General features: G+C 37.5%; 1 protein-coding gene across 2 annotated transcripts; it reads left to right on the top strand.

The window, feature by feature from the left end:
- The first annotated feature begins 408 nt into the window (after window positions 1-408).
- On the top strand, window positions 409-10,212 carry LOC115549546 (uncharacterized). Of its 2 annotated transcripts, none has more exons than XM_030364813.1 (10): window positions 409-664; window positions 7,251-7,379; window positions 8,225-8,359; window positions 8,498-8,566; window positions 8,818-8,912; window positions 8,989-9,115; window positions 9,236-9,356; window positions 9,458-9,540; window positions 9,852-9,971; window positions 10,092-10,212. In XM_030364813.1, the coding sequence occupies exons 1-9, from the start codon at window positions 659-661 to the stop codon at window positions 9,954-9,956; spliced, it is 870 nt and encodes a 289-aa protein (XP_030220673.1). In that variant the 5' UTR covers window positions 409-658; the 3' UTR covers window positions 9,957-9,971; window positions 10,092-10,212. The 2 variants fall into 2 exon arrangements, with proteins under 2 accessions (XP_030220673.1, XP_030220672.1); XM_030364812.1 differs by lacking the exon at window positions 409-664 and adding an exon at window positions 6,536-7,144.
- The last annotated feature ends 2,678 nt before the right edge of the window (window positions 10,213-12,890 follow it).

The raw sequence follows: 12,890 nt of genomic DNA, 5'->3' as shown, positions 1-12,890 counted from the left end.
ACAAGGCTTATTTTTCAAATATATCATTTTGGCAATTTTTCACAAATAAAATAAATAAATAAACGTATTATGCTCCTTGACCTTTTGACCTCAAGATATAAAACCAACTGTATAACACAGATAATAATAACCCCCATTTGCCACAAGGCTTATTTTTCAAATATATCATTTGGGCAATTTTTCACAAATAAAATAAATAAATAAACGTATTATGCTCCTTAACCTTTTGACCTCTCGATGTCAAACCAACTGTATAACACAGATAATAATAACCCCCATGTGCCACAAGGCTTATTTTACAAATATATATTTTCCGCAATTTTTCACAATTAAAATGAAATAAATAAAATATAAATTTTTAGTGAGGTGTGTGTTGTTAGTACCACATAGTAGGACAGGTCTACATTGGTCTGGGGCCTCTGGGTCCCATAACTCGGAAGCTATTGAGCAAAAAGCCGTCTTCCATAGGAAATTAATGGCCGAATATCTGTTGAATATCTGTTGGATATCCAACATCAAACTAACTTCGGCACGGTATGCTCCTTAACCTTTGGACCTCAAGTTGTCAAACCAACTGTGCAACATACAGATTAACGTGCCATAAGTGCTTATTTTTCGAATTGTTAACAGTCTCTGCAGCCACCTCCTTTTGGCTGATATGAAGGTAAGATTGAAATATTGTTACGTTTTACAGAGTTTGTTTGGTGGTTCGCTGATGTTGCATTTTCTACTAGCAAGCTGAGCTATATGCTAACGTTAGATTGACTCATTCAATTTCTAATGTGGTGAAATAAATGTCCCTGCTGCTTGTCAAACTTCAAAAAGTAACGTTATGCAATGTTTCAAAGTAACGTTATGCACAATTTATTGCTTGCAATTCTTGAACTTGTTCTTTGAACTTGTACTTTGAAATTGCACTTTAAAATAAACATTTACGTTTTTATAGCCCATGCTTTATGATGACTACATCATTGAAACTCCTTGAATCAATTCGATTTATACACTTTCTTTTTTGGGAGGGGGGGACGCCAGTGATGTGTCTGCATACCCCTCAGAAAGTAGGTAGTTGCAACTTGTACGCGTGTGACGGCGCTGAAGTTGGCATCCGATTCGCAGCATCCGATTCGGCAGCTGGTCCACTTTAAATCGGTCCTGATTGAAAACCACTACACCTAGACTCTTCAAATCTGGACTTAATTTTCACAGTGAGGCTATACATTATGTAAAACATAGTTTCAGATTTGTGAAACCTTTACCCTATTTGTGAAAATGCAATACAGGCTCATTTAGGGGTCCTGACCGCATTGCATTTTCACAAATAGGGTAACGGTTTCAAAAATCTGAAACTATGTTTTACATAATGTATAGCCTCACTGTGATAATGTAGTCCAGATTTGAAGAGTATAGGTGTAGTGGTTTTCAATCAGGACCGATTTGAAGATTCTAAGTGGTTTTCAAGCCGAATCGGATGCTGCGAATCGGATGCCAACTTCAGCGTCGTACGCGTGTGTGTGTGTGTGTGTGTGGTCAGTGTCGTCAGCAACAGATACGTGTGTCAGACTCATCTGTTATTAGTCGCATCGTTCATGCTTAACTTGCGTAGTTTCGATTATATAGATATTGTGTTGACTTTTATTTGGACCTGATCTTATGTTTTATTTATGTTTTTGTTATAATGCACACTGTTTTATCGACTTCATGCCTGTCTACTTCCAACTCGTGCTGCGTGCATGTTGCAGCAAATGTGCAACAGCGCCCTCTGGGGTCACACTTTTCGATGGGTCGCAGAATTCAGTGTAACACCGGCGTGATGTCAGACTTAATAGTATGGCAGTTTAAAATCCAAAAAATAGTGGGGAGCCTAATAGTAGTCAGGTTCATTATGTTTGGATTTGAACTTCCGTTGGCTTTTTGTGGAGAGTATGAAAACTATACATTTTTGGAAACCTCATAGTATAAGCAATCAGAAAAACAATGTTTCCAATTGCCTCAAGTCCTATATGGCCGCAATCTTGGACTTTACAAAATGGCTGCCGTGAAAAAGGGTTTCGTCGATATCTCAGCTTCTAAATAACCTAGAGCTTTTATTTTGACAGCTAAACTAACATTTTCAGTGCCAATGAATTTAATGGTAACACAATAAATAAGCTATAATCAACCTAAAACTTAATTGACTGAAATTTCTAGTTTTGATTTAATGTTTTACAGGTAATCAATCATGAACGTTCCACTAAGTTAATGTCCATTACAGTTTTTTTCAATTGCTTGAACACATTTTGCAAATCTTGGCTCATTGTGTCAATACTCTACACACCAGAAAATAAGACACAACACTGAGGAATATGCCATTCACATCAATGTCAAATTGAAACTCTTCTAACAAAACCTAACAATCCCTTGTAAAAATGTCACTCTGATGCCAAAATGATACACACTTGTATAATATGAATACACTTTCAGATCAGCAGCAACACACTAGTCTACTTTATATAAAACACTGCAGTCTTCCATATTTACTGTTTCAGTTCCACAGAAGGCACGTTTTCACCCCAACCAAAAAAAATCAAATACTCAAAACTGTACATTGCAGTACGGTACTTTACAGTGCAATAAATTCAGTTGAATCAAAAATAAACCAAAAATACACAACTGTACTGTAAACACAGAAAAATATGGCAATTGTGCGTGGGTTGGCTTATGGTTCCTAGCCTTAGCTACCTCCTACCCTTGGAGCTCTGAGACAACATGAGAGTCCATATCCAAGCCAGAGTATGGGGACAGGCCAGCATTGCTCTGCAAGATTCTCAGATGGATCCCCTGCAGAATGGCTACCACAAGGAGTCTGATAGCCAGCTGAAACCATCCATGACAGATGCCCTTCCAGCTCCAAAGGCCATCATTGAGATGGTTAGCTGTCAATGCAAAAGAGACTGTTCTTCTGATGTTCTTGCTGAAAAAACAACTTCTCCTGCACCGATCTTTGCCAGTGCGGCAGTGCGTGTCAGAAGGATGAGGACACACAGAATAAGTATGAAACTGATGATGACGATGATAGTGATGATATAAAGACTCCTTGATTGCCTTAAACATTAAACACATTTCTGTCATGAGGAGCAGGTTGGCTCTTAATGGACATTAACTTAGTGGAACGTTCATGATTGATCACTTGTAAAACATTCAATAAAACTACAAATTTCTGTCAATTAAGTTTTAGGTTTAATCGATCTTATTTATTTTGTTACCATTGGATTTCTTGGCCCTGAAATGATGGTTTAGCTCTCAAAATAAAAGCTCTAGGTTATTTTGAAGCTGAGATATTGACGAAAACCCTTTACACGGCAGCCTTTTTGTAAAATCCAATATGGCGGGTATATCGGTATCAGGGCAAATTGAAACATTATTTTTCTGATTGCTTACACAATAAAGTTTCCAAAAATGTATAGTTTTGATACTCTCCACAAAATTCTGGCGACATTACATAGTGAAACTGACTATAATGATAGTGCTGTAAAAATAATGATTATTATTACTTACTTTGGCAAAAGTACTCAATTATGAGTATTAGTTAACTTGTTAATTTGTCAGTGTTGCTCTGCACTCTTGAGGATAGTAACTTTATTCCATTTTTATTCCATTTTGGTGTACAGACATGCCCAAAAAACGGAAAGGCAAGGGATCCTCCAGAGATGATCTCTGGTCAATAGCTGGAGGAGAGCAATTGATTGTGGAGCATTTCCTTTCATTGAATATTTTAGATCAAGACCAGTCATACTGTTCAGATGTGTGGTCAAATTTGTCCCAAAAGATTTTTGGCAATGTAAAAGAGAAAAACAAGAAATGGCTCCACTGTCTATGGACATACGATCGGCGAGATATTAGGGGAAAGGTCAAGGCAACATCATGCATTTCAAAAGGTCCAGAGTTACCCACAGATCAAGATTCTGTCGAAAGTCAGAGGGAAATGGTGGAAGAGCTAGACACAGAAGACTCTGACAGTGCAGTGTCCCCAAAAAGTGGCAGATGTGATGCTTCCATTAGCGATCAAGAATCGGCACTAAAAGAAGGATTGAGTTGTGTTAAAAAGAGGCACAGCAAGAAAAAAGCTGTTGTGTTGCAGTACACAGATGACGATTCTGAAGAAAGTCAGTGGGAAATTGCAGAAGGGCAAGAGTCAGAAGACTCTGACAGTGCAGTGTCCACAAAAAGTGGCAGATCTGATGCTTCCATTAGCGATCAAGAATCTGCACTAAAAGAAGGATTGAGTTGTGTTAAAAAGAGGCACAGCAAGAAAAAAGCTGTTGTGCTGCAGTACACAGATGACGATTCTTCAGAAAGTCAGAGGGAAATCGCAGAAGGGCAAGAGTCAGAAGACTCTGACAGTCCAGTGTCCCCTAAAAGTGGAAGATCTGATGTTTCTTTTAGTGATCCCGAGCCAGAGAAGGTGAGGCAGAGAAAGGCAAATGCAAAAGGACATTTATCTGAATTTTTTCTTGTAAAGAGTGATGGAGTGTTTAGAAAGGTGCCATCCACGGCCAAGAAATTCACAATTTCACTTACACAAAATCAGTGGAGCAACATCTCACCTCACAGTGGTGTCAACAAACTTAAAAAAACATGGACAAATGTAATTCACAGTGAATTTAAAAGAAAAAACCCGAGCTGTGTCCTGCATTTTACATACCAGCATGTCCGTGTTCATGGCAGCAGGAAAAGAAATGCACCATATTTAACTTTGCTTGCTGTTTGCAAATTCTCCACCTGTCAGGCAAGGTACATTATTAGGATGAAAAACAAGCCTAGTCGGCGTCAACCCACCATTAGAATGGCTGTTATTCGTCAGGGAGAAATTAAACATTTGAAAAATGAGACACGGTTCAGGCCAGCAACCAATATTCGCAGGGGCAAAATCGCGAAATCTGTGGTCACAGGAGTGAGTGCAGAGTACTACAGGAGACTGCGCACCACTCCAGTTTCAGAACTTGTGTCAGGCAACCTGACAAAAAGTCTCAATAAGAACATCTTGAGAGTAATCGCTGCAGAAGTGCAGAAAAGCAGAAAATTACACGACAATGTTCTCCTAGAAATGCAGCTTATGCAAGGCATAATGAGGGAATGTGACAGCAGCTATTATACCATGCCAGGATATGTACATCATCTTCAGGTGAACCCCTTGGGGATACACCTGTACACAGAGACAGGCCTAAGCATCTTGGTGCATCACCTGAGGATGAAGAAGCCTGTCTCTTTGTACCTGGATGCCACAGGGGGGGTGGTGTCAAAGCCTCCTGAAGACAAGCGGAGAGTCCTTTATTATGCAATGGCCTTGCCAGGACATGGTCAAGATGCCCCGCCCCTCCCAGTCACCGAGATGATCTCCAATGAGCACAGTGTACCTCCCCTTGCTTTTTGGCTGATGCAGTTTCTTTTGAAATTGTCCAAATATACTTCTCTCAGGGTACATAAGGTAGAGACAGATTATAGTTGGGCATTAATTCAGGCTGTACTATTAGCATTCAACAAGGAAAGCATAGATGCATACCTGAAGAGAACATTTCACATTATCCAGAGGCAACAGAAATGGGTCGATATAAAACCCTTCACAGTGCTTCATCTGTGCTCTGCCCACATAATTAAAGCAGTGAATTGCAGCATTGGTAGGAAAACCAATGACAAGTCCCTCAGAGAGTTCTCAACCTTCATTTTTGCAAGACTGCAGAACACAATTGATTTTAAGACTGCATGTCGCATTTTTAGACACTTCTGCATTGCTTTGCTGACAGAACATCTGAATGACGACGTCCAAAGCAGTTTGGATTTTCTGAAGGCACTTATCTACAATAGCAAGAGTCAAGAGCAGGAGGATCATATGGAGGCAGAGTTGTACAGTTGGGAGGATGCAGAAATCGGGAGGTCTGTCAAAACACTTGTTGGAAGCTCTCCATACACAAGAGAATTCAAAGGAATCTATGAGGAAGTAAGATCAGCGGCAGAAGGACAGCAGGAAAATGTTCACGGTTCAAATCCATACCATTGCCCCAGAATAATACAAGTTCTTCTGGACAATTACATGGCCATTTACCCTCTTTGGAGTGGTGCCATGTTGGGAGACCTACAGAGGTATGCCACAGACAAAACACACAGAGAAAACGACCTGGAACAAGACCAAACTAGAGACACAAATTGCCATATTGAGAATTGGTTTAAGATTGTTAAACACAACATTCTCCACAAAAAACGATACCTCAGGTCATCAGAATTCATCCGAAAAATGTATTGTTCACTCAAAGGAAGATATACTGAACATATCCTCAGAAATCAACTTCCAGAGGACCTCCTTATCAGACCACTATGTCCCAAAAATTATGTGGATTTAGCTGAAGAGAGATGGGCAAAGCGCGGATCCCCAAGACAAGCTGACAAATCCAAATACTATGGTGCACCTAAAAGTGAACAAAAAACAAAAAGAAAAGAGATAGAGAGCAGGGCAAAAGCAAAAAAAGGCAAATTGACATCAGAAACAAAGACAAGAGCAAAGCAGAAACAGGATGGCAGAGAAAAAGGAGAAATGACAGAGATAGGGACAACAGCAAAGCAGAAACAGGACTGCAGTGAAAAAGGAGAAATGACCGAGATCGGGACAAGAGAAAAGCAGAAGCAGGACAGCAGGCAAAAAGGAGAAATGACTTCAGAGATAGTGACGAGAGAAAAGCAGAAACAGGACAGCAGGGAAAAAGGAGAAATGACTTCAGAGATAGTGACGAGAGAAAAGCAGAAACAGGACAGCAGGGAAAAAGGAGAAATGACTTCAGAGATAGGGACAAGAGCAAAGCAGAAACAAGACAGCAGGCAAAAAGGAGAAATGACTTCAGAGATAGTGACAAGAGCAAAGCAGAAACAGGACAGCAGGGAAAAGGGAGAAATGAGAGAGAAAGGGACAAGAGCAAAGCAGAAACAGGACAGTAGGGAAAAGGGAGAAATGAGAGAGAAAGGGACAAGAGCAAAGCAGAAACAGGACAGCAGGGAAAAGGGAGAAATGACAGAGAAAGGGACAAGAGCAGAACAGGAACAGGACAGCAGAGAACAAGGAGAAATGACTTCACAAACAGATACAATAGGCACAGAGAAACAGAAGTGGAGAGAAGAGGTATTTGTAAACACAAAATTAGTGTTACAGTAGGAATTAAATGAACAAACTGTGAACCAGGCAAAATCACCATAAAGCATTTTCATTGTCATTTCCCATACTGTAGGTAAAGATGCTGTGGGAACAACCTCAAACAGAAGTAGTAGTGGCAGTTATTAAATCACCTCCTCATGCCTTTACTCTGAGGCATGCAGACTTGGTAACACTACGACCACATGAACTTCTTAATGGTGAGGTAAGTAATCAAATTTAGACACAGCAGAAATGATTTAACTTTTACAAATGAATGTAATGAGGAGTTAACAACAAGTGTCGTTTGCAGTGATAAAAGCACACTACCACTACCCCTTTATATACACCTGATTATCAGTGTCAGAGGAAGCAGTGATAATCACTGGCACTGATAATCAGCTGTATATAAAGGGTTAGGTAGATTCATTCAAATATTTGGAATCCTTAAAGAAAACCTCATACATGTCCATAGAAACCAATAGAGTTGTAAAGTGAGTAAACTGGAGTTTATTGACCATTATAAATGGGCTTATATTTCTCAGGAATGATACCACAGCTGACGTCTGACTGCCTATAACGGTAGCACTGGATTTTAACAATGAAAAGTTTGCTTTTAGCACTGCAAAAGACACTTGTTGGGAAGGGTGCCAATACTTTTGACCATGCAGTGTTCACTTCCAACAACAATTGGTGGCGCTATTTTGTGTTGAATTTGGGGGAACCAATTGTTGTTGCAGTTGTGTTGAGCTATTGACACTATCCTGGTTTGGTTATTTCATCAAAAAACCTTAAAGTGTGTGAATTTTGCTCAAAAACCAACACTTCCGGAGGGGTGCCAATACTTTTGGCCATGACTGTATGTATAATATAGCAATAAACATATACTGTCATCTTTCAGAACTTTCCCCCAGTGGCTCTATCTACAGATATGTAATGCTATGCACTGACGATTATTGCAGTTTTCTACACACAATATTTTAGGAATCTGTTGGAACACAGTCATTTGCTTCTTAATCATTGAAATGTTTTACATGTTGATGTGAATAACTAAATGTTTCATCCCTGCAGGCAATCGAATGCTACATTCGGGCTGCTCTTAATAAATTTGAAAAGTCTGGACGTCTGCTCCAGATGGATCACTATGTTACTGGTGTGATCCTTGAAGGCACAAGACAACAAATGTCTCGACACCAAATGAAAAAAGTATATTTTCAATTTCTATGTCAATATTAAGGTATCCCAGTAACTGTACAAACACAGCAGATTATGTCATTTTGTAAGAGTGGATTGAGCTGAATTCACTGAGCATTATTCAAATGTATGGCCTTGTTGTTTACACAGGTGGACTTTGACTGTTTTGATGGTGCAGTGTCTTTTGTAAATATCAATGACAGTCACTGGAGGTTTGTGGTGAGTAATAAGGATATAGTATGGCGAGCACCATGTAATGTTGTTCTAAAGTTCACCTGACATACCCCCAACATGCCCACCTGTGATGACATAAGGGGCAGTTTTCCGAAAGCTTTTTTCCAGGGGTAGAGTAAAATAGAACCCAGGGAAAATATACGCTCCCGTTTTAAGCGTGTTTGACCCACAACAACAACGTTTTTAATGGATAAGCGTAGTTCTAATATTGTTCTCCTTTCATGTATGATCATCAGTATCTTCATGCTCCGTCAGCCCAAGTGTTTGTCATTGACCCTGCTTCTTCAGAGATTGACCATGACATCTCAAATAAGGCTGCAATGACTTACCGGTAAAGTATTTCTGCCTGTGACTTTCAAACATACATTTTGATGAGAGCATTCACCCAAAATAACCGATATTTGCAGATTGTATTTCAAAATGCGCCAAAACATACAAGGCAGGCAGCACTGGAGCAGCATTAAGTGGACAGCAGGAACCATAAAGCACAATGAACAAAAGGACAGCACAAGTTGTGGAGTGTTTGTGATGCAGGTAGTACCGCACAACAATCAGCAGTTATCTCACGTGACCTTAAACACTATTATGTAACAAAGACTCTTGTACCAAATGTTTTGTAAATGTGCATAAAGACGTATTTCTGGATTTCCTTAGATGGCAAGAAAGGTTGCTGAAAGTTTTCCACAAATTCCTGCATCAATGACCATAAATCCAACAAGCAGCAGCATAAGAAAGCTGCGGGCTGAAATGGCAGAGACAATGCTCTCTTCCTCAGGTATACATACTACATAATACAATTTTCGTAATATATTTACTATGCACACAAAACAACAAAGCTTGTCCAGTAAAGTTCACTTGTGTCCTTTGCCACTGTAGTACCAAGAGATGAGTATTGCTCAATCTGTGGACTCAAAGATGTCCCAAAAACGGCAACAACTGAAGCAGTTGTTATTGACTGGGTAACTACTCCTGCTGTCTTTTGTGTAACATCAGGTCACATTATATCAGACACATAATATTAGATGTTTGCACTGACTGAAACATATGTGGATTGCATAGTCCAACTTAAAAACCCAAACATGCCACTCTGTTCAATTGTACGCACACTCACCCACACAAACATGTACAAAGGCACATAAGCAAACATTATCAGATTGTCTCTCAAGTTATTTTTGACCCCTAAGGCAGAAATGATTTGACCAAACATACATACATGCCTTCAAAAAAAACTCAATAAACGTAACTGGTGTTCAAATGTTTTATTTTCTAGACCCAATGTGAGACATGCAAGCGGTGGTTTCACGATATCTGCATTACCCTAAATAAAAGTAACTCCCCAGAAACTGACTTGCCATGGCACTGTCTTTTATGTTAAGACAGAATGAAAAAGGTATGTGAAATAATGAAAATAAAATCTCTGACTGCATTATTGTGTTCATTAAAAATTATTTTGAGTCAATACAAACTTTTTAATGCTTTAAAATTAGTAATTACATTTTTCTATCTATAGGCACCAGGACACAAGGAAAGTAAGAAGACGGAAAGAAAACTAAATATAGAGTTACGATAGAGATCGTCAATGTTACATTTTGATGTGATTTTGAAAATAATAATAAATTAAGAGAAAGAAATGTCTGATTTCTTAGCCATTTATCGGATCTCAGGACAATCAGCCCAAATAGAAAAGGATACTTTTAAAGCCATTTGAAGAGGATGGATAATAGGTTATTCAACTGCAAAAAATAAGAAAATGCTATAAAATAATCTTATGACTGAATTAAAGATTTTAGTAACTCAACCAATGTTTCCAAAAACGTGCTACACTTAAGATTTCACGATTACTGACAAGATCAGCCTTGCAAGCAGTTATACATGAGAAGTGAAAATTTACTGTTTCAACTTGGCATGTTCCATACTACCCACATACTAAAAAGCTGAAAAGATATATTTGAAAAATAAGCCTTGTGGCACAGGGGGGTTATTATTATCTGTCTTATACAGTTGGTTTGATATCTTGAGGTCAATAGGTCAAGGAGCATAATACGTTTATTTATTTATTTTATTTGTGAAAAATTCCCGAAATGATATATTTGAAAAATAAGCCTTGTGGCACAGGGGGGTTATTATTATCTGTGTTATACAGTTGGTTTGATATCTTGAGGTCAAAAGGTCAAGGAGCATAATACGTTTATTTATTTATTTTATTTGTGAAAAATTGCCGAAATGATATATTTGAAAAACAAGCCTTGTGGCACATGGGGGTTATTATTATCTGTGTTATACAGTTGGTTTGATATCTTGAGGTCAAAAGGTCAAGGAGCATAATACATTTATTTATTTATTTTATTTGTGAAAAATTCCCGAAATGATATATTTGAAAAATAAGCCTTGTGGCACAGGGGGGTTATTATTATCTGTCTTATACAGTTGGTTTGATATCTTGAGGTCAATAGGTCAAGGAGCATAATACGTTTATTTATTTATTTTATTTGTGAAAAATTCCCGAAATGATTTATTTGAAAAATAAGCCTTGTGGCACACGGGGGTTATTATTATCTGTGTTATACAATTGGTTTTATATCTTGAGGTCAAAAGGTCAAGGAGCATAATACGTTTATTTATTTATTTTATTTGTGAAAAATTCCCGAAATGATATTTTTGAAAAATAAGCCTTGTGGCACAGGGGGGTTATTATTATCTGTCTTATACAGTTGGTTTGATATCTTGAGGTCAATAGGTCAAGGAGCATAATACGTTTATTTATTTATTTTATTTGTGAAAAATTCCCGAAATGATATATTTGAAAAAAAAGCCTTGTGGCACAGGGGGGTTATTATTATCTGTGTTATACAGTTGGTTTGATATCTTGAGGTCAAAAGGTCAAGGAGCATAATACGTTTATTTATTTATTTTATTTGTGAAAAATTGCCGAAATGATATATTTGAAAAACAAGCCTTGTGGCACATGGGGGTTATTATTATCTGTGTTATACAGTTGGTTTGATATCTTGAGGTCAAAAGGTCAAGGAGCATAATACATTTATTTATTTATTTTATTTGTGAAAAATTCCCGAAATGATATATTTGAAAAATAAGCCTTGTGGCACAGGGGGGTTATTATTATCTGTGTTATACAGTTGGTTTGATATCTTGAGGTCAAAAGGTCAAGGAACATAATACATTTATTTATTTATTTTATTTGTGAAAAATTGCCGAAATGATATATTTGAAAAACAAGCCTTGTGGCACATGGGGGTTATTATTATCTGTGTTATACAGTTGGTTTGATATCTTGAGGTCAAAAGGTCAAGGAGCATAATACATTTATTTATTTATTTTATTTGTGAAAAATTCCCGAAATGATATATTTGAAAAATAAGCCTTGTGGCACAGGGGGGTTATTATTATCTGTGTTATACAGTTGGTTTGATATCTTGAGGTCAAAAGGTCAAGGAACATAATACATTTATTTATTTATTTTATTTGTGAAAAATTGCCGAAATGATATATTTGAAAAACAAGCCTTGTGGCACATGGGGGTTATTATTATCTGTGTTATACAGTTGGTTTGATATCTTGAGGTCAAAAGGTCAAGGAGCATAATACGTTTATTTATTTATTTTATTTGTGAAAAATTGCCGAAATGATATATTTGAAAAATAAGCCTTGTGGCACAGGGGGGTTATTATTATCTGTGTTATACAGTTGGTTTGATATCTTAAGGTCAAAAGGTCAAGGAGCATAATGCGTTTATTTATTTATTTTATTTGTGAAAAATGCCCGAAATGATATATTTGAAAAATAAGCCTTGTGGCACAGGGGGGTTATTATTATCTGTGTTATACAGTTGGTTTGATATCTTGAGGTCAATAGGTCAAGGAGCATAATACGTTTATTTATTTATTTTATTTGTGAAAAATTCCCGAAATGATTTATTTGAAAAATAAGCCTTGTGGCACACGGGGGTTATTATTATCTGTGTTATACAATTGGTTTTATATCTTGAGGTCAAAAGGTCAAGGAGCATAATACGTTTATTTATTTATTTTATTTGTGAAAAATTCCCGAAATGATATTTTTGAAAAATAAGCCTTGTGGCACAGGGGGGTTATTATTATCTGTCTTATACAGTTGGTTTGATATCTTGAGGTCAATAGGTCAAGGAGCATAATACGTTTATTTATTTATTTTATTTGTGAAAAATTCCCGAAATGATATATTTGAAAAAAAAGCCTTGTGGCACAGGGGGGTTATTATTATCTGTGTTATACAGTTGGTTTGATATCTTGAGGTCAAAAGGTCAAGGAGC

Source organism: Gadus morhua, chromosome 8 (assembly GCF_902167405.1).
Source record: "Gadus morhua chromosome 8, gadMor3.0, whole genome shotgun sequence".
Taxonomy (NCBI): Eukaryota; Metazoa; Chordata; class Actinopteri; order Gadiformes; family Gadidae; genus Gadus; species Gadus morhua.
This window is presented reverse-complemented; position numbering and strand designations above follow the sequence as displayed.